Source organism: Zootoca vivipara, chromosome 13, assembly GCF_965207765.1.
Source record: "Zootoca vivipara chromosome 13, rZooViv2.hap1.1, whole genome shotgun sequence".
Taxonomy (NCBI): Eukaryota; Metazoa; Chordata; class Lepidosauria; order Squamata; family Lacertidae; genus Zootoca; species Zootoca vivipara.
The window spans coordinates 53,755,193-53,775,860 of NC_142596.1; the positions used below are offsets into that span (position 1 = coordinate 53,755,193).

The window sequence follows — 20,668 nt, forward strand, 5'->3', positions numbered from 1 at the left end:
ACTGGATGACCCTTGTGGTCTCTTCCAACTCTAGGATTCTATGGCTTAAGCTTACTCTATAGCAGGAGAGAGGCTTTCTATTGAGTGTTTTTGCAGTTTAGTCTACACTGGAGCCTGGATTTGTTTTTAAATGATGCACCTGCCGTTGTTCCCAGTGGCTGTGCTTCTGCAACAGGCCCCTTGGCCTGCACAGGCGTATCTCAAAGGGAAGAGCACAGGAAGCTCAGAATCAAATCGACTGCCATTTCGGCCTTGTGCTCTTTCTAGCAGAAAACCGAACTCTGGTGGACTCCCTAAGATGCCCTTCACATGACTAGCATTCAGTGCAAGTTGTTTATTGTAAAGCTGTGATGTCTCTCTGGCCAAGAGCACTGCCAATTGTCACTTGTTCGTGGACTTTTAACTATTTCTATCAGGGATTCTATATAGAACACACAAGCAGCCTTTTAACCAGTAAAAAAGTTTGAGTGTTTTCTTTGGGGGGGGGGGCAACGGCAGTTGATGAGGAATCTACCCTTTCTTTTTCACACTAGCACTTAAAACTTTTCAAGGCAGAAACATGCCCTGATGCATGCAAGAGGTCTGACTCGCATCAAATGCGCTTGGGTGTTTGTAGCCGCAACCCCAAAAGGTAACTAAAAACTCCATAGGACTAAAACTTGGCGAGGGTCCAGCCGTGGGCTGCTTTCATCTACAAAGGCTGGAGATGTGCTACTTACGAGGGAAATGGTAGCTTGCATGGAGTCAGTGGCTGCCGCTTTCGATCTTTTCCGCTTCAACATCAGAAGCCAGGCAGAAATAGCCGCCGGAAGAGCGAGTTGCCAGCAAATCTCCACTTGGCCCAATAGGGCACTGAGCCACTTGGAACCACCCTTGACACATTTTTTACCAGCTTTATTAGAAACACCAGCACATTTCAAGTTTCTTCCTTTTTGATCACAAATATAGGTTTTTGCTTTTCTTTTTACGTATACAATATGACACAGCATTAGGGCTTTCCATCCTTTTAAACATGTCTTGGGTTGTACCCACTGACCACAGCTCAGACTGGACATCTTGCTTGCTGAAGAAGATTGTTACAAGGGAGACGAGCCCAGAGCTCCAACTGTCTGGTGTGCAGATGTCCAGTTTAGGAAATCAGAGACGACGCGACTGCAGTTCGCATTGGGAAACACTGGTGTGTTTGGGTTCCTATTCCAACACAAACGATAGAAGGAAGCCCGTATTTCACGTTCAAAACCAAGCAGGTCAGATGTTCAACACATGAAAAAGGCAACTTGTTTTTACCATTTCCTGGCCAAAAAATTGGATTCTACAGATGAGGCAAGAGGCTCACAGCAGCAGCAGCCTCCCAAGTGATACTGGCTTGTCCAACAAGCAAGAGAAAATGGAAGAGGGCTGCTTGCATCAGTTCCTGCACAGAAAGCCCTGGATTTTGCCCTTGGTTTTCAAATCAGGAATTTGTATGGGGCAAATTTCCTGGATCCTAAAATTAATGTTTAACTCCCAATTGGCGGCCTCTGCCAAAATTAATGCTTTTGATTTTTAGAAAAAGCAAAGATGATTTTTTTTATTCCACTTAACACTTATGCACATCTCCAAATACTAAACCACTGTGGAACCTATGGCTGCCCTTCTCCATCCCTTTCGTAGGCACACACCGATGGGCTCTGTAGACCAGATATGCTGTTTGCAAGGTACCGCTGGCTGGGTCTATGTGATGAGTGAATAATTAGCCATGTCTTACAAAGAACATGATCCAAAATATATATATAAATAAATAAAAACCTTAAACATTCTTACATGGGTTTTGAAGAACAGAATACATGTTAAAAACTTCAGTAATTTATATCACTTTGAAGCAATACTTTATATACAATGGAAAAAAGACATGCATAGTCCAAATACAATGTTGAAAACAGCATTTTTCATAACAAAAAATCCAAACACTAAGTTAATACCATGTACATGAATTCAAGAAGGACCACCCTTTTGTCTGTTGCAGTTTATTTAACAATATGCTATAGAAGTAAGAAATGAGTTTTGTCCCCCCCACATTCTATACAGTGATTGAATCTTCTTGCATTTTTCATATTTATAGTAATTCTAGAACTTGCATGATTTACACTCTAATTGCTTTTCCTCATTTCAAGTTTCACATCGATGAATTAAAGAAAAGAATATGCTTCTTCTGTATTAAAATTAGCATGGCCTAAGAAGTGATCATCCCTATTTTATTTTATTTCTTTGTAAATCTAAAACCAGTTTTTGTCAGAGAAACAAAGCAACGATTTCTACATTGCAAGACAGGTATCTCGGTGTCTGTGCGAGCACGAGAGTCCGTTCTCATCTTTCCCAGGGGTGATAATACTTCAAATACCTGCAGAGTTCAGTATAGAATTTTTAAAAATCCTTTCTGCCAAACGCCAGAAAGTGAGCAGGATACATTAGAATGTGGCATTATTTGAGGAATCCGTTTCTGAATATTATTGTTCTTCTCTGTTAAAACACAAATGCTTAGTCTTGAAAGTACAAATAAAAATATGACTAAAATGGACTTGTTCTCCCCCTTTAAAAAAGCAAAGTCAACAAACAGTAACAACTAAAAAAACCAACCAAAAAACCCCCCACAACAAGAACAACAAAGAGAGACCAGATATTTTAACCACACCTGGCTGGCTTTAACAAAAAATATATATATTTATATATTCTTTGTTTGTTTTTAACAGCAATTCACCCTCCCGTGGGTTCAGGATCGACCAGCCCCATCCAGGGTTGCCCTCGAGTGTTTGGGGAGCCAAAGGTCCAGGCCTGCGAGGACGGCGGCAGTGGCGGCGGCTGCTGCTACAAGCCCTCCACAAACTTCTCCAGCGTGTCCCCCCCCGTCGTGTCGCCCACCAGGGACAGCTCGCTGGGCAGCACGTTCCTGTTGGGCGGGTTGAGCTGGGGCAGCATCTGCTGCTCGGGGTTGCCCAGGTGCCCCTGCTGGTCCAGGGGGCCGGCCAGGGCCGCCACGCCCCCCAGCCCCGGGTGGGGGGAGCCAGTCTGCGGGGAGGCGTGGTGTGGGGAGGGCTGGGGCTGGATCCGGGGGGACGGGCTGGAATGTGGCGGCTGCGACTGGGGCCGGGGGGACTGGACTGGTGCAGGCGACCGCACCTGGCTGCCCAGGGAGGCGCTGAGCTGCTGCTGCTGCTGCCCCCCGGGGAGGTGGGGGGCTGGCTGCGTCTGTCCTGAGAGCAGGTGCTGCTGCTGCTGCTGCTGCTGCTGGGGGCTCATGGGGTTGGGCTGCCCCGGGGAGCCCATCTGCTGCTTCATCTGCTGCTGCTGCTGGAGGATCCGCTGCTGCAGCGCCTGCTGGAGGTTGGTGCTGCCCTCGGCCCCGCCAAGGCCGGGCTGCCCCCCCATGGGGTTCAGCTGTCCCATGGGAGCCATTTGGCCCAGCCCCCCGGCCTGCATGGAGAGGTGCTGCTGCTGCTGTTGCTGCTGCTGTTGCAGACGCTGCTGCTGCATGGCTTGCGAGTAGCCTCCCCCTGGGCCTTGCGGCTGCGGGAACTGGCCGTGCGCAGGCAGCCCTGCCACTCCTTGCTGTTGCTGCTGCTGCTGTTGTTGCTGCTGCAGCAACTGCCTCCGGATCATCTCCCGGTACTGCGGGCTCATGTTGGCCATGCCAGCGCCGTGGGCGGGGTTCATGATGCTGATGGGCTGGCCCTGGGGGCTCAAGCCCCCCATTCCCGGCTGCTGCAGCGGGACGCCTGGCCGCTGGACGCCTGCCTGCAGGGCGCTCAGGTTCTGCAAGCCGGCCGGAGGGTGCAGGCCTGCCGGCGGGGGTGGAGGCGGCGGGGGCTGCTGCTGCAGGGCCGGCTGGGGCTGGGGCTGGGGCTGGATGCCCGGCTGGTTGGCTACGTACTTGGCTGTTCTCTGCTTGATGAAAGCGGCCATGAGCTGCGGGTTGGACTTGAGGATGTTGAGCACCTGCTGCTGCTGCTGGGGGGAGCTGGGAGACTTGAGAGTCCGCAGCAGCTCCTGCAGAGCGGCGTTGGGGGGGATGCTGCGAGGGGGCTGCTGGACGCCCGGCATGCGGGGGCCGGGCCCCGCCTGCTGAGTGGCGAGGGGCAGGGATGGCCGGGGCATGCCGGGCTGCAGGGGCTGCTGCGGGGCCAGGGCGGCTGCCTGCCACTGCCCGGCCGGCATGCTGGGCATGAGGGGGCCGCTCCCAGAGCTGGGCCCCCGGGGCACGCTCATGCCAGCTGCCTGCAGGGGGTTCACGGCGCCCACAGCCGGGCTCCCCATTGCAGCAGCGCGGGCAGGAGGCAAGCCGTTGCTGCTCACCCGGTAGAGCTGCTGCTGCTGCTGCTGCTGCTGGGCAGCCTCAATCTCGATCTGCCGTGCTGCTTCCACGGCTCCGGGGGGTGGCTGGGCGGGTGGCGGGGGGGCCTGGGCCTGGGGAGCAGCCTTTCCAGCGGAAATGGGGGGTGGAGGCTGAGTCCTTGTCCCAGGAGGGAAGGCGGCTGGCGACATGTTGACGGGCGGGGGCTGGGGCGGGGGCTGGGGCGCCTGCGGGGTGCTTGGCTGCTGCGTGGGGGTCCCCGGCGTGGCTGAGGTAGGAGAAGGCAAACTTTGCTGAGGCACATTGCGGGTGGTCATGGTGGCCATCCTGCGGCGGATGAGCTGCGCCTGCTGCAGGCGGTGCTGGAGCTGCTGCTGGCGGAGCTTGTGTTTGATGTTGATGCAGAAGGGCACGGGGCACTTGTTCTCCTGGCAGTGCTTGGCGTGGTAGCAGCACAGGGCGATCAGCTGCTTGCAGACGGGGCAGCCGCCGTTGGTCTTGCGCTTGCAGCCCTTGGTGTGCTGCACCACCCGCTTCATCTTCTGGCAGGACGGCAGCGAGCAGTTGGCGTTGCGGCACTGGCAGGCGTGCACCAGGGACTGGATGCAGCGCTGGATGCTGAGGCGGCGAGACTCCTGGGGGCTCTTGGACTGCTGCTCCCCCTGGCTGTTGCTGTCGTCGTCCAGGCCCAGGCCCCACTTGACCATCTTGTGCTCGTGGCTCTTGCTGTTGTAGCAGTTGATGCAGAGGTCGTAATCCTGGAAGCGGAGGGGAGGGAGGCAAAAGTCAGAGCTCGAACAGAGCTCACCTCGCAGACACACACAAGGGAGACCAGACCGCCGAGGGGGCCTGGGGGTCCACAAACCCCGTCCGTCACAAATGTGGGGTCTCAGGCTGGGCCACCCTCCCTGTTGGGCCTGTCTGTGGCCATGTGGACACGCATCCCAACCACCCAAGAGAGCTCCAAGATGCACATCCTTTAGATAAGGAGGCACATTTATTTCATGGGATTATGCCCCCTGCAATGCAGGAATCTCAGCTAAAGCATCCCTGACAGATGGCCATCCAAGTTCTGCTTAAAAATCTCCCGGGAAGGAGAGTCCACAACGTCCCAAGGGAGTCAACTTTGTGGGCTTCAGAGCCAAATACAACTGCGACATGTAGCTGCTTGTGGTCAGCTTTTAAAATATGGCAACAAAACCTGTCCCCCTGAAACAGACAGCATTCCACACAAAGCAGGTTGTCTGTACTTGTCATAGGAGCCACCCAGTTAATTGCCAAGGACACTGGAAGGGGAAACGAAGGCCCATGAGCCCCCCCCCTCTCTCTCCGCAATGCAGAAGGCTGTCTGGTCTGGCCCGAGGGAAATGCCCCGAGGCACAGGACTGGGATGGGGAGAATAAAGGATTAAAGGGCTTCGTTCCTACTGAGCAATGCTCTTGAGAAAACAGGAATGAAAATGTCCAGAGGCTCCCTTGCCTCGCAGAACCTGGACACCGCAGGGAAGTCTCTCTACAGCACAGCAGAAGGCAGAACACATTCCTGTCCGTGCCCTTGACTGAGATGGCTTCCTGCATTCCCCAAACAAGGATGGGATGCCATCCCGGGAGCCCCCCCCCCCAGCAGCCGACAGGCACTCACCTCGCAGACAGTGCAATGCCAGCGGGTCTCCACGTGGTGCTTGCACTCGTTGCAGGTGTAGACAAAGCGGTCCTGGCCCTGCGTGTGCAGCTCCACCAGCATGCAGAGCGTGGACCACTTTGAGCGGCGCAGCGAAGAGAACTCCCAGTGCTTGTCTCTGGCCAAGGTGAGGAAGGCGTCCCGGCCGTCCATCAGGTCGCAGCTGAGCATCGGGTCCGGATCCACAATGGGGGGCAAGGTGTTGACGACGGGCCCGGCATGCAGGTGGATGACAAAAAAGACCTGCAGGTGCGCAGGCAAAGTGACAGGTGAGCCCAAAGACACCTCCGAGGCGGGGCCTGGGGAAGGAGCTCCCTGCCCCCCCCCCACCTCCCCATGGATGCCCCAAGTCAGTGCAGAGGGAGGGAGGGAGGGAGGGAGAGGGGGGGAAGGAAGGAAGGGCATCAGCAGGTACCTCCTTATGCTTCTCCATGGTGGCATACAGCTTCTGGGACAAGTCATTGGAGACGCTGGGCAGGGTGGGCTTCTTCTTGTTGGCTCTGCTGATGCTGCTCTTGTTCTTGTTGGTCTTCTTGTTGTTCTTCTTCTTGGCATTCTTGCTGTCCCCCTGACTGCCCTGCAAGGCAAGGCGGACGCAGAAAGGCCTCAGCACCTTCTCCCGCCAAGGCAGGCAGGCAAAGGAGCGTGGGGAGGGAGAAGCCGTTTCTCGCTCCCATAGAAACAGGAGGGTTTGCAATCAAGTGGGACAGAGATTGGAATGAATAGAGGCGGGGGCAGGAGGAACTGCCCAGAGAAGACAATTTCCCATTTAATCACATTTGAGGAGGAACTGTTGTGGTATCCCACACCCTGGAAAGCCAGGTAAAAGGAATTTCTTAAACACCCTTTTTGCAGGGTGGCATTCTGATTTGTTCAGGCTTCAGGATACCCCGCCCCCGCCCACCCCATTGGCTCCAGCAGGCTCCTCCAGCCCAGAACTTGCCCAGCAAAGGGCAAGGGGAGGCACTGGATTTTCTGATCAGCAGACCAGCCCAAACCCCCCAGCCACCCCCAGCCCTCAAGACTCCAGTCACCTCCGTTGTTTCACAGGCTGCCGTGCTTTCCTCCTTCTTCCTCTCCTCCTCCTCTTGTTCCAGCTCCTTAATGCTCTCTTCCAGCACGTTGGGCCAAAAGTCACCCTCAAAGTAAGGCAGCTCCTTGGCGCTTGTCAGCCGGTCCTCCGTTGCTTGCTTGAAGATGTCCTGCAAAAACACCACGAGAGGCTTAGTTACAATGGCGGACAGGATGACACCCCCAGCAGATGCAGCAACAGAGGCCCAGGAACGTACAGAGTGAGGCTCCTTTAGCGCAATCCGGCTCCTAGTACTTGCAGGCTCTTTCCTATGTTTCATCTCAGCTTGTTCACGATCTTCTGAATGTCTGCTCTGCTAAATGAGCCTTATTCCCCAGCAGATGGGTTTAGGATTGCAGCCAGAGTCTATCACACACCAGGCATTTGTGAAAAAAACACATGCCACTGTGCTGAAGATCATAAAATAGACACTCCTTTTCATTTAAAACAATAAATAAATAAATAAATAAATAAATATTAATAGTAATACTTTATTTATTTATACCCTGCCCATCTGGCTGGGTTTCCCCAGCCACTCTGGGCAGCTCCCAACAGAATATTAAAAACATGATCAAACATTTAAAAAATCCCCTAAAATACTAATGCCAAATTAGCCGTACAGTATTTTAAATTTCCAATATGGATGCTTAAAAACAAGCACCCCCTTCTTAGCTTGAAGGAGGTGACCCTTCAGCTCAGAGAGGCCTGGCCAGCCTGTCTCCCCAGCTCCCCTTCCCCCTCACCTTGTAGTCATGAATGATCCTCTCCGCAAAGGCCTTGTCCAGCATCTTCTTGTACCATTCCTGCAGGCGCTTGGGCTTGGGGATTTTCTGGTCAGGAGGGTGGCAGTGGAAGATGTAATCATCCCCCTCACTCGGGGGGCAGGCCCAGATGTGGCCCGTCACGTACCTGGAAGCAAAAGCGTCCCGGTTAAGGACTGTCCCACCCAGAATCTCAGGATGGCCACTGCTGGGAAACTGCTCAGTTGGAGGCCGAGAGATGCCTTGGGCCCACACCTGAAGGTATTGCCACCTACGGACAGGAACATCTAAGGACCAGAGGGAGGCTTGGAAAACGCATTTGGCCTGCCTTACCCCTCCCATCAGCCTCTACTATCAGCCACCACAACCTTGGTGGAGCTCTAACATTCTGGCCGCTTCTGCAGTGGCTCAGAGTTGAAGCAGCCCTGCAACGTTTCCAGAACTAGTGCATGTGACCTTGCGGCTAGCGCACCAGACAACACACTTTTTTGCACTGAAATGCCTTCAGACATGACCCTACTTCACAACGCAGGAGCAAGCAGCACGTAATGAGGCAGAGCCCCCCCCCCCGGGATGTGCTGATGCAGAGGCCCCAACGAAACACTCACCCCAGTTTCTTGACATATTCCAGATACCCAATAAGGATTTCATGATAGACGGCAGTTCGCAGGCATCTTGGGCGGAAGAAATGAATGCTATCTAAGTAGGAGATGTAAACACGCCTGTGACAAAAGGGAAGAGAGAGTTTGTGGAGTTGCGCTTGGCAGCTACGTGGTTGTCCCCAAAATGACAGAGTTGGAAGGAGAGTTGCCTGCTGGGCCTCATCGTCATCACAATTCAAATGACCTACAATTTCAGGCCATGTGTTTTTAATGCGTGGGCAGAGCTAAGTTGCATGCAGACCTAAGCAACACAATTTTTGACATCTGAGAACAAGATAGAAGAGAAGGGGAGAAAGAGACAAAAATGGAACCAAGGAGAGGAATCAAGGCAAAATTGAGGAAAATGTGTCTCATTGGCAAGGCAAGTAGAACCACCGCCCCTCCTTTCCTGGAGCCCCACTGGAAGTGTGGGGATAATTCCATAGGGAATTACTATGAGGAATTATGAATCTGAAGCAGGCCATTGTGTCGACTGGGTCTGGGTTCATGAGACATGATTTCTGATCAAATCCCAGAAGCCTCTGCAGCTATGTCATTTTCTCAAAGCATGACAATCACGTACAAAGCAGCACAAAGCAGTCACATACCGCAGACCATTTGCCAGGCATCCTTTCAAGGCATCCTTCCTACCATAAAGATACAAGATAGCTTTGATGTGGTTTTGTAAGCTCTAAATAGATTGCAGCATGGAAGTGCTACCTTTGTCTTGCCTCCGGGATTTCCGAAGTGCATCCCTTCTTGCCTCCTGTTTATCTGTTTTGATTATGTAGGCATACCTCAAAGTAGCCTTTGTAATCGAAAAGTTTCGTCACTTGTGTCCCACGTGGGGATATTTTTTGAAATGTCCAGAGAGGATTTGATTGGTTCTTACAAATGCTGTGTGGAAATTCCCTTGTTAATAAAAACACAGCCCTGGGCGGTGAGTGAGTGGGGGGCGCACTTGCTCCCAGAGGCTTTGCTGGTCAAGCCTCGTGTCTGTCTTCTTTCTTTTACTTTAACCAGAGTCCAGTTAGTTCTTCCTTTGCACCCAGAACGCTACAGGAAGCAATGCCACGTACCTGGTGTTTGGGGGCGGGCAATCCCAACCATATTCCTGCACATGCATGCCAAAGAAACAGACGTCCACGCCATCTATCTCTTCAAAAGCAAAGAGAGCCTTTGTGCGATAGGGGAACGACTCGGGCATCTCACGAGAGTCTACAAATCTGAAGGAAAGAGAATGCTGTCACCAGACACTTCATTGCACACATACTCCTCTGGAACTATTAGGATGGGCTGATTATCAACGGCAACAGAGCCCCTGCTATTCTCAAGGAAACCTTCCTATACGATTAAGTTATGGGGAAAGTTAGACTGGAAACAGGCCGCTAGCTTTGGAATAGGCCAGTTAGGCTTTGTACCAAAGGAACTGGGAATGTTTAGCTTGGAAATGAGGAGGTACGATAGCCAACTATCTTAAGGGCTGTCACATGGAAGACGGTGCGAGAGTGTTTCCTACTGCTACATAGGGCAGGGCACAAACCAAAGGATTCAAGTTACAAGAAAGGAGGTGCCGACTCAACATCAGGGAGACCTTTCTGACTGTAAGAACTGTTCAACAGTGGAACAGACTTCCTCCGATTCTCCTTCCTTGGAGGTTTTTAAGCAGAGGTTGGACAGCCATCTCTCAGGGAAGTTTTACATGAGATTCCTGCATTGCAGGGGGTTGTCCTAGAATAGATGACCCTCAGGGTCCCTTCCAACCCTACCATTCTACAGGCGCATAGAAAGGGAGGGGTGAAGGGGGCGGGCCGCCCCTAGCTCCACTCTGGTGGGGGCAGCGTGCGGGGGCAGCGCCCCCGGCCCCTGGCCTGCCCCTCGCCTCCTCTGCCCGAGCAGGAAGAAGCAGAGCGCGCTACGGAGCAGGTTGCTGGGTGGCAACCGCCCTGCTTCAGAGCGTGCCGGCCGAGCAGAGCAGCAGCGCCAACCCGGACAGACTGCGCATGTGCGGACATGCGCAGTCCGTCCTGGCTTGTCCTGGCACACATGTCGTGCGTCGTGATGTCAGGACGCATGCATGCTGTGGAGCGACGCCTCGCCCCGTCCCCAGGGGGTGCCGCCCCGGGCAGCCAAGCGGCACCGTTTGCAACTGCCATTCTATGATACTGGGCTCAATCCAGCCCACTGGCTAGTATCTTGCATGAAAACAGCTGAAAATGACAATGTTTTGGGAATCCCCCCCCCAAGCTGATTCCAGCTCTATGTGCTGCTGCTATGCACTCAACCAGGTCTTCTCCTCACCTGCCTATAAAGCACATTAAAAAAAGGTTCTATGGAGACAAAATGCTAATAGTATAGTATAATTAAGAATTAATATTTATGTAGTCAGAATAAATGAAATGGTGCAGATGACAACTGTTTCAATAGTTTGGTAGCCGTGTGTGCCCACTGAGGAAGGGCAGAACTCACCTGGATTTCATCCCCGGTTTCACTTCCACCGTTTTATCTGAGCTGGCCACCACTCTCACAAACACTTCGCCAGCTTCCGGGTGATTCTGCCGTCGCAAAAATTTATTGACTCTCTCTTCCAAATGGTTTCCTAGCCGCGTGGTCTGCAACCCTACAGGGGAAAGTGCAAGGAATGAGCTGTGGGAGGAAGTCCCCCTTGGGAGGCAGAAAGAGAGCATCCAGATTCCAAGCATGTTCAGGTCAGACTTGGGAAAATGTAAGGCTTGATCCCTTTGCTGTGCTCCCTTGGAAACCAATGGGGAAAGATAGTTTGGGTCGGGTTCAAAGCCAGCTTTGAAAAACGATGTCTGTGTTCCAAGCTGAGAAGAACTGAGCAGGAAGCAAAGGGGAAGGCAGGGAAGTGTTTGTGTCTGAAGGCTCCATGGAATAAGAACATTTACCTGGCTAGCAAAGGCATGTTGAATGCTACCCTTCAGTGGATTTGTAACTGGCTGACTGACCGAACCCAAAGGGTGCTCATCAATGGCTCCTCCTCATCCTGGAGAGTGGTGACTAGTGGGGTGCCACAGGGTTCTGTCTTGGGCCAAGTCTTCTTCAACATCTTTATCAATGACTTGGATGATGGGCTTGAGGGCATCCTGAGCAAGTTTGCAGATGACTCCCAAATTGGGAGGGGTGGCTAATACCCCAGAGGACAGGATCACACTTCAAAATGACCTTAACAGATTAGACAACTGGGCCAAAGCAAACAAGATGAATTTTAACAAGGAGAAATGTAAAGTACTACACTTGGGCAAAAAAAATGAAAGGCACAAATACAGGATGGGTGACACCTGGCTTGAGAGCAGTACATGTGAAAAGGATCTAGGAGTCTTGGTAGACCACAAACCTGACATGAGTCAGCAGTGTGATGCAGCAGCTAAAAAAGTCAATGCAATTCTGGGCTGCATCAATAGGAGTATAGCATCTAGATCAAGGGAAGTAATAGTACCACTGTATTCTGCTCTGGTCAGACCTCACCTGGAGTACTGTGTCCAGTTCTGGGCACCACAGATCAAGAAGGATAGTGACAAGCTAGAACGTGTCCAGAGGAGGGCAACCAAAATGGTCAAAGGCCTGGAAACAATGCCTTATGAGGAACAGCTTAGGGAGCTGGGTATGTTTAGCCTGGAGAAGAGAAGGGTAAGGGGTGACATGATAGCCATGTTCAAATATATGAAAGGATGTCATATGGAGGAGGGAGAAAGATTGTTTTCTGCTGCTCCAGAGAAGCGGACACGGAGCAATGGATTCACACTACAAGAAAGAAGATTCCACCTAAACATTAGGAAGAACTTCCTGACAGTAAGAGCTGTTCGACAGTGGAACTTTCTGCCAAGGAGTGTGGTGGAGTCTCCTTCTTTGGAGGTCTTTAAGCAGAGGCTTGACAGGCATATGTCAAGAATGCTTTGATGGTGTTTCCTGCTTGGCAGGGGGTTGGACTGGATGGCCCTTGTGGTCTCTTCCAACTCTATGATTCTATGAGTCCTGCCTACTTGCTGAAGTGGCACAATGCATAAATAGTGAATCTTGCCCTCCCGGCAAGTATCAAGGGCCATTCTTTTCACATTTCCCTTTTCAAGATCTACCACCTTCTGAATCCTAAACATGTTTATACTGCATTCTCCTTGTTTAACCAACTTTCCCACTTATTCGAGCAATTTCCCTTAACCTTACCACAGCCTCCAAAATAAGTTACTATCCCACAACTATCTGGTACTAACTTGCTTACCTAGACACCCAATGTAAATCCTAAAAGGTCCCAACTCAATTCTAAATACTTTGGTGTTATCGGCAAACTTGCCACTTCACTGCTCATCCCCGACAAGATCATTGGTGAGCATGTGAAATACCACCAGCCCCAGAACAGATTCTCGGGGACTCTACTTCCTATTTCCCTTGATTTGTGAGAATGTCTGTTTCCTTCTGTCTTTCCTGCTTCCTGTTCTTTAACCAGCTTCCTGCCCAGAAGAGGAGTCCTGCCCTCTGATTCTGTGACTGCTACATCTACTCAGTAGCCTTTGGAGAGTGTCCACGGGATTAACAGTACATCACAACAGTCAACTTACGACACATTTGATGTAATCTACATACCAGTGCTAGGCATATTCTGCTTATTTGTAACAGACTACATGCTTTTACTTGAGTTTTAAAACGGCACCCTTGATTTTCCTCCCCGCAGGATCTAGCCCGACAGCACCCCTTCCCCCGCAAGCTTACTTTCCAAAAATAGAGATCTTAGAAAGGTGCATCAAGACACTGCATTAATAGCATCTTCATATATACAACTAAGGAGGCCACAGACTTACTTTTGGCACAGAATTTGTTTTCTTTGCGTGTTCGGCCAGTTTTCTTCAAGCAGTTGTCACACACAAAGCTAAAACCACAACGGAGAGCTAGTAAGTTATGAAAGTTAATATAGACGCAAACACAGTGAGCACAGTGGCAGACACAAATCTCTGGGTGTTTCAGCCGCTTCTTCCTGGCCCTGGCCCTACCACCGGGGGGGGGGCTCCAGCCCATGTTCGGGGGGCTCCAGCTCCAGCCCTTCTGGCTTTCAGGGGGGCATCTTGGGCAGGATTGGGTTTGGGTTTGGTGCTGCCTGGCAGTCCATGGGCAAGCTTGCCATGTTGCCTACTGACCACTGGGTGACACCAAACCTCAACCCGGCCTGGCGGCAGCTCTGACAAGCTCTCCCAAACAGGCACATCCAGCACCTGGCAGGGCAGTTCTGCCGGAGGGAAGAGGCCACAGCACCCGAGTGCAGAGAAACCAGGGGGGCCAAAGACCTCTCTCCCCTTCCTTCCTTTAGAGGTCACATGGGGATCATTCCATACCAAACCACCTGGTGCCATGTGCTCTCACAACTCAGATTTTCTTTACAAAAATTCATTTTAAAAGATTTTTTTGGTTCAAAATTGGGCGCAGGGGAATTTTTTTGAAAATTTCGATTTTCACATTATTTTGGGTAATGCAATTTCTGCATCAGTTTAGAAAAAACCTCCTGTTTCGCTTCTTTTTCAATCGATTGGGCTTATTTTGGTATCAAAATAAAGGTAGTTGTGGTCTCTTTCAAAATAAGGTATAAAAATGGTACTAAGCGCCACAGAAAAGTGTCACCGACCATTCAAAGTGAATTTTTGTCATTTTATTCCTGGTAGGTTCAATAAGCCATAGCGCGCAAACCATGCCTAACATGTGTGTCATACTTTTGTTGTAGAATAGGCTAACCATGTACTTGTTATGTTGTAAAAATAAGGAGGGTGTTTTTGTGGTTATAAAATAGATTGATCTTGAAGTAATTTTTTTTTTACAAAAAAATGACAGGTTTAAGGTCTCTTTGACCCTGAAATAACTCACACATTCATGAGAATAGTTAAAATTGTACCCTCTTACGTTACAATGTCATTTGATGTATTTTGAAAATTAAGTTTTATTGATTATATAATAAAAAACAAAATACATCTCAGAGCCCTTGTTCATTTTATTGTGTAAAACACTTCTGCAATGATATGGTCAAAGCTATTTTGTTGACCATATTACATGTATGTCCCAAAAAAGTTAAAATTTTTGGTAAAAAATTTACTTCGAAATCCTCCGACCCATTCATCTGCCCCCCTTCCGGCAATGGACGAAGTGCGCACAAAAGCCTATACCTTTAGAAACTTGCTGGCAGCGAGGCAGAGAGTGAATGCTAGGGAGAAACTGCCGAGAGGGCTGGGACTGGGCATCCCGTGGGAAAGCAGAAAATGAGAGGGAGGCCTCTGGCTCAAGACCCCAAGGGGACTCGACCCCAAGGCGCTTGGGCAAATGCTGAGCTTCCCATTAAAACTTTGCATCTTGGCCAGAGTGCAGGCATTATTGTTCCGAATCATTTGAACTGAAACAGAACCCAGGACGTTTGCTAGAGCTTCACCATCCCAAACCTCGGCACCTTTTGAAGCTACTCACCCCGAAGGCCAAATAATGTCATAATGCAACACGCAGATCTGGTGCATCTTCCGGCCACATTCTTTGCAGTCCACAAAGCTGAGGGAGGAAAGCAGGCAAGAGAACAAGCCTTGGTTTTCTTAAAGCGAAAATGTGGAAGCACAAAGAGGAGCCAGAGAATACTTCCCTGGCCACAAAACTTTAAATAATAACATAAATAATAATAATATTTTAAATGTCTGAATGTTATAAGGAGATTATTAACTCACTTCCTCCCTAAGTTTGCAAAACCTTTCACTTGTTTTAACGACCAAGAATGTTGTTGTTTAGTCATTTAGTCGTGTCCGACTCTTCGTGACCCCATGGACCATAGCACGCCAGGCAGGTCTATGGTCCATGCTATGGTGCTATGCTATGCTATGCTATGCTACGACCAAGAATAAGAAAGGGTGATTTGAGCAATGTGTAGTATTTTATATTGCCAGTATTTTTTTTTTTAAAAAATATAGTTTTCTTGGAATTTGGATTTTTAAAGGGTTGGGGAACCTCAGTGGACAATAAATATGAAATACGACGACTATATCATGTCCAGCTTATGTTTTGCACTATATACCTAAAGCCATGAAGAAAAAGTTCAAAGGTGGTAGGCAGGAATGGGCATTTCATGGAAACCCCATTAAATCTGTCCCTTGTTTGCAGCCTAGAGCATCATTTCTTACTGACTCCCTGGGAAACTGCTGGAGTAGTTGAATTAGAAACTGGCTCTTGCAGAAACATTGGGAGTGAAGCTGCAATACTTGCACCCATCAGTAGATGGTATAAAGACAACAGATTTGGCACAAAGAGCGCAGAGCAGATCTGCTACGTGAGGACAAAGTGCCACCACGAGGCAAACGGAAACAGAAGCAGTTCTCGCTTAGGCCCAGATGGCAAGAGAGGCTGTGTGCAGGTGTCCTGCACTTGCTAACCAGGCAAAAAGCACACATGATGCAGGCGGGGATCTCTCCCAAATGAATCAGGATCAGGCCCCCAGCAGCTCTGTTTGGGCTGGGTAATGAGCATCCACACCTGCGACATTACTCAGACCACAAGAGGAAATACTAAAGTTGTGTGTGGCTAGTAATCAGGGAGGATGCAATAGGGAAACAGCAGCACAAAAGGCAAAATTATATTGAATTAGTTCGTTTTGGTTTAAGCAGCAACGGCTGCTAGGGAAGGGCCGCAGCTGAACAGCAACAGCTGCTGGAATCGAAATACCTCACTCCATGGAGCCACATGCGCTAATGCGTCTTTACGAAATAAAGGCTAATGTGATACAATAAACTGCCTGCCTGCCTCTGCGATTCCTTTGACTGGCTCATGCTAATTCTAGCCAAGGACGTTAAAAAAGTAGGAAAAAGGGCTTCGTGCGGAGATGTCTTGATACTTACGGCTCTGGGTCTAGTGTATCATTTTTCTTCTTCTCAAACTGTTCTTTTGATATTGTTCTGCAGAAAGAGACACAGCGTAAGGAAGGGAAGTCTTGCAATTCGCTTGGCTTCATCCTCTTCCTAAAAAGGCACCTGCTGAGGCAGGCCGGGCTCCTTCAGGACACTCCCAAGAGCAAGGATGTGGGGAGAAGGCAGCTGCCTGCCAGGTCTGGGAACTGGGCAGTTTGCTGCTTTGGGACGGGGTCACACACCCCCTGGAGGAAGAGGGTCATAGCCTGGGGCACCCCTGGATCCAAGGTGTCTGAAGAAGGTAAAAGTGGGCTCCAAGGCAAGGAGGGCCTGTTATCGGCTCTGGCTGACATTCCTGGGCAGGGATAGCTTGGCTATGGCAATCCACACACTGGTACCTCGTGTCTGGATTACTGCAATGTGCTCCCTGTGGGGCATCCCTTGAACCAGGTCCAGAAGCCTCAGCAGCAGCAGCCCGCCAAGAAATCAGGACACCCATTCTGAAAGAGCTGCATAGGCGGCTGGTTTGCTCCCCAACCAAGTTCAAGGTGCTTGTTCCAACACACAAAGCCCCTCCCTCACGGCTCAGGACCTAGATATTTGACGATTCACTTGCTCCCATGTGGACCTGCTCATTTGCTAGGACTCTGTGTTTGCAGTCTCTGTTAGGATGCAACTTGGGAGAGGCATTCTCAGGGCTGGTGTCCCCATTATAGAGGCACCCTCCTCTCTCGGGGGTGGCTGACCCTGGAGTGTTTGCAGCATTTATTCGCTCAAGCTTTTGGACTTGGCTAATTTTTATGGGTAGAGACAGCACGCCTTCCCACTGGATCCACGTGACTTGTGCTATTGACATATTCATCTTTTATTGCTGTGTATAATTTAGAGTCTCTATTTTATATTGTACCTTGCTCTGGGATTATTTGAAGGAAGAGAGGGCCATAAACTTTTTAAACAAGCAAACCTTTGAACTAAATAATTGCCAGCCCAGATATGCCACACCAGCTATGGCAGGCTAACTATCAGGGAGTAAGAACAGATCCCAAGTCTATTCAATTCTTGAACCCAATTTGAGAAACCACTTAGGCTATCATGTAGGTTAATCACAATAGCTGCATTCCAAGCTGCCAAGGGACATGGCAGGGAAGGGCCTTGCAGGTCAGAGGGCCACCTAAGCAAACACATCACCTACGGAGAATAAACAACATTCACAAAAGCTACGTTTTGGGCATCTTGCCTGGGCATTGAAAATCTGCACTTAATTCACTTTTCGAAATCTTTTCAACCAGCCTAGATTATTAACCACAAATTGCAGAACACAGGGCTGAAGGCTGAAGCACAAGGGTTTTCCCAAGTGAGGTCGCCGAGTGTGTGAACTGGGGCCCTTCCGCGTGAACCCTGTGGAACTTCTAAGCGCCATGCTCCTTTGTTCCAGGCAAAGGCCGGGAGATGCCGCTTTCCTTGAGTGAACAAGACTCCACAGCCAAGCAGAAGTTGCACCTGGAGGGATGAGCACATCTCTTCCCGCTTCACCCGAGGCACGACGGAACGTGTCCTCTCATGACATTTACCGAGCATTTAAAGAAAAGAAATGACTTACGTTTGTGGCTGGGCAGGGTCATCCCCAAGGGTAACGTTTTCCCCCTGGATTTCAGTGAAACATCTCTCACAGAAGTGATACCTGTCAGCAAGAAGGCCATATTTGGGTGAACTGGTCCATCAAAACACAGAGCAACCCCAGCAAGGGAGCCACCAATCAGAGCAGGGCAGAGATCCCCAAGGCGAGAGGAGGGGGAGCGTCGTTGGTTGGTCGATTGAGGAGGAGCAGAGGGGAGGGAAAGGGACAAACAGCACAGACAGAAGTAGTAAGAGACAAACACCAGGACACGGCAGAGCAGACAGGCACGGCCAAGAGCGCAGGGGAGCATTCGGTCGCATTCCAGCCGCCACAGGCCACCGCCGGTGACCAGAAGAGGCTCTGGAGCAGACTTCCAAGGGCATCCATTTCAGAATTTGGATCCAATTCTCAGGCCAGGTTTAAAGAAGCAAGCAGTCTTACGGTAGCCAGAATCATGAGACTGCCATTATTTTATTAAAGCTACAGAAGCAGGAAGAATTTTAACATTGCCAAATGCATTCATGCACCCAAGATTGATAACCTTGCGTCGAATGTGACCAGCTGCTCAATTAAAATGTAGTAGAACACAAATGACACCCAATTCATACTCTAGACAAACATTTAACAGAAATGCATTTCTATCACTGTGTTTCCAGTCACGTATGTAAACTTTATGAATTACATCGTTTATATTGTAATTAAATACAATATAGACCAAAAATAAAAAATAGATCAAGACTTTGCAAACTGAAATAGGAACTTGTGAAAAATTTTGTGAACCAAACTGAACTGGTCAGCCTTCCACATCCCTTGCTGCTTTTAAGTAATCCAAGGAGGTTAAAAGCAAAGGTCTCTTTCAGACACAACCTGCGCTCGAATAAGGCCCAAGTCCATCTTTCTTGTTTTGCTTTGGGTAAACTGGAAGCCAAACTATCCCCTTCTAAGGCAATCTTGACTAAATGTTTGGAAAGGGTATGAACTGACACACCAAGGAAGGTAAGAAACACAGGCTAGGGCAATCCATAGAGACACAAAGGGAGGAAGCAGGTGGGAGCAGCCGTGGCAGCAGCTTCCGCCGTCCAAACGCCACCGCTCTCCACTCTGGTCACCACAATGAACCAACCAAGGGGAGGTGAGAAAGCCGTTTCCTGGGAGGTCTTGACAAACACAAGCACACCAATGTCCACAGGCCGAGAGTCTCCTGGGACTATCTCGTTCAAGGGAGCAGGTCTGTTCCCGGAAGACAAGCTCGCAACCAAGAGCTACTCATAAAATCAGGGGCCGGTGCTGAAAGGAGCATCTGTTCAGGCAGCAGAACAGGCACCCGCTCCTCCATAGGGGACCCCGTGAGCAAGTGAGGAGGGCTGGGTGGCCTCGAGAGCAGGGGGCACAACTGACAGCAACCAGAGGGAGGAATTTTTAAAACCAGGACTTTGCCCAAGGCCTCCATTCAGTAGTTGACGTTTTTACATTCTGACTATGTGTGCAGTCACTGAATAACTACAAAAAATATATAACTCCATGATTCTTGGACAATATAAGAGCACATCCTGCTCAGAAGTAATCCACGTTGAGTTCAGCTGATTTGCTCCCAGGTAATATAATAATAATAATAATAATAATAATAATAATAATAATAATAATTTATTATTTGTACCCCGCCCATCTGGCTGAGTCTCCCCAGCCACTCTGGGCGGCTCCTAATTGAATATTAAACAATACAGCATTAAATATTAAAAACTTCCCTAAACAAGGCTGCCTTCAGGTGTCTTTTAAAAATAGGATAGCTGCTTATTTCCTTGACATCTGCTGGGAGGGTGTTCCACAGGGCGGGTGCCACTACCGAGAAGGCCCTCTGTCTGGTTCCCTGTAACCTCACTTCTTGCAATGAGGGAACCGCCAGAAGGCCCTCGGCCCTGGATCTCAGTGTCCGGGCTGAATGATGGGGGTGGAGACGCTCCTTCAGGTATGCAGGATTGAGGCTGTTTAGGTAAGCATTTATAGGATTGCAACCTAAAAACCCACCTTTCCTGGAAGTTTTTTGGAACAACCTGCTAGTCCCAATATGGTACAGTGGTACCTTGGTTTATGAACTTAAACCGTTCCGGAAGTCCGTTCTTAAACCATAGAATCCTAGAGTTGGAAGAGACCACAAGGGCCATCCAGTCCAACCCCCTGCCAAGCAGGAGACACCATCAAAGCATTCTTGACATATGGCTGTTCTTAAACCAAGGCGTGCTTTCCCATAGCAGAATTTACAAATGGAACACACTGAACACAGTTCACAAACCAAAACACCTACGCACTTCCGGGTTTGCAGCGTTCTTAATCCAAGTTGTTCATAAAATAAGCTGTTCTTAAACCAAGGTCCCACTGTATTGTAAATAAGCCAACGTGAAATTGCCACCTCTCCTTCCTTCCCCTTCTCTTGATTTTCGCTCTCTCTCTTTTATTTTGACTCATGAGCTTCCAAGCTACATGCAGCCCACCAGCCAAGGACCTTGCCAGGGGGTACCTTCACTAAATCACCGCAATAGCCCAAGCCTGAAGTGGGCTGGGGAGCTTTTCTGAAAACATCAAAATATGCCACTTGCAGCCCCTCGGGGGCCAGTAAGTCTTGGTGGGAACTTTCCAGGGACTCCTTGTCCGTGTTCTTGCGGGGCGAGGAGCCGCCTCTAAGCTCAGGTCCTGC

The 20,668-nt window shown here is 49.9% G+C and overlaps 1 protein-coding gene across 7 annotated transcripts in view; it reads right to left on the reverse strand.

Annotated features, from left to right (window-relative positions):
• Positions 1 to 879: 879 nt before the first annotated feature.
• Positions 880 to 20,668, reverse strand: part of CREBBP (CREB binding lysine acetyltransferase) — a 68,225-nt gene continuing 48,436 nt past the window's right edge. For all 7 annotated transcript variants that reach the window (XM_035130448.3, XM_088657094.1, XM_060282662.2 and 4 more), the window contains 12 exons: positions 17,959 to 18,039; positions 16,350 to 16,406; positions 14,941 to 15,018; positions 13,299 to 13,366; positions 10,951 to 11,101; positions 9,561 to 9,707; positions 8,449 to 8,562; positions 7,823 to 7,988; positions 7,042 to 7,209; positions 6,423 to 6,584; positions 5,969 to 6,250; positions 880 to 5,085 (listed from right to left, as the gene is read on the reverse strand). In XM_035130448.3, coding sequence (XP_034986339.3) covers positions 2,845 to 5,085; positions 5,969 to 6,250; positions 6,423 to 6,584; positions 7,042 to 7,209; positions 7,823 to 7,988; positions 8,449 to 8,562; positions 9,561 to 9,707; positions 10,951 to 11,101; positions 13,299 to 13,366; positions 14,941 to 15,018; positions 16,350 to 16,406; positions 17,959 to 18,039 — 3,715 coding nt within the window. In that variant the 3' untranslated portion in view covers positions 880 to 2,844. The remainder of the gene's footprint in view (positions 5,086 to 5,968; positions 6,251 to 6,422; positions 6,585 to 7,041; positions 7,210 to 7,822; positions 7,989 to 8,448; positions 8,563 to 9,560; positions 9,708 to 10,950; positions 11,102 to 13,298; positions 13,367 to 14,940; positions 15,019 to 16,349; positions 16,407 to 17,958; positions 18,040 to 20,668) is intronic.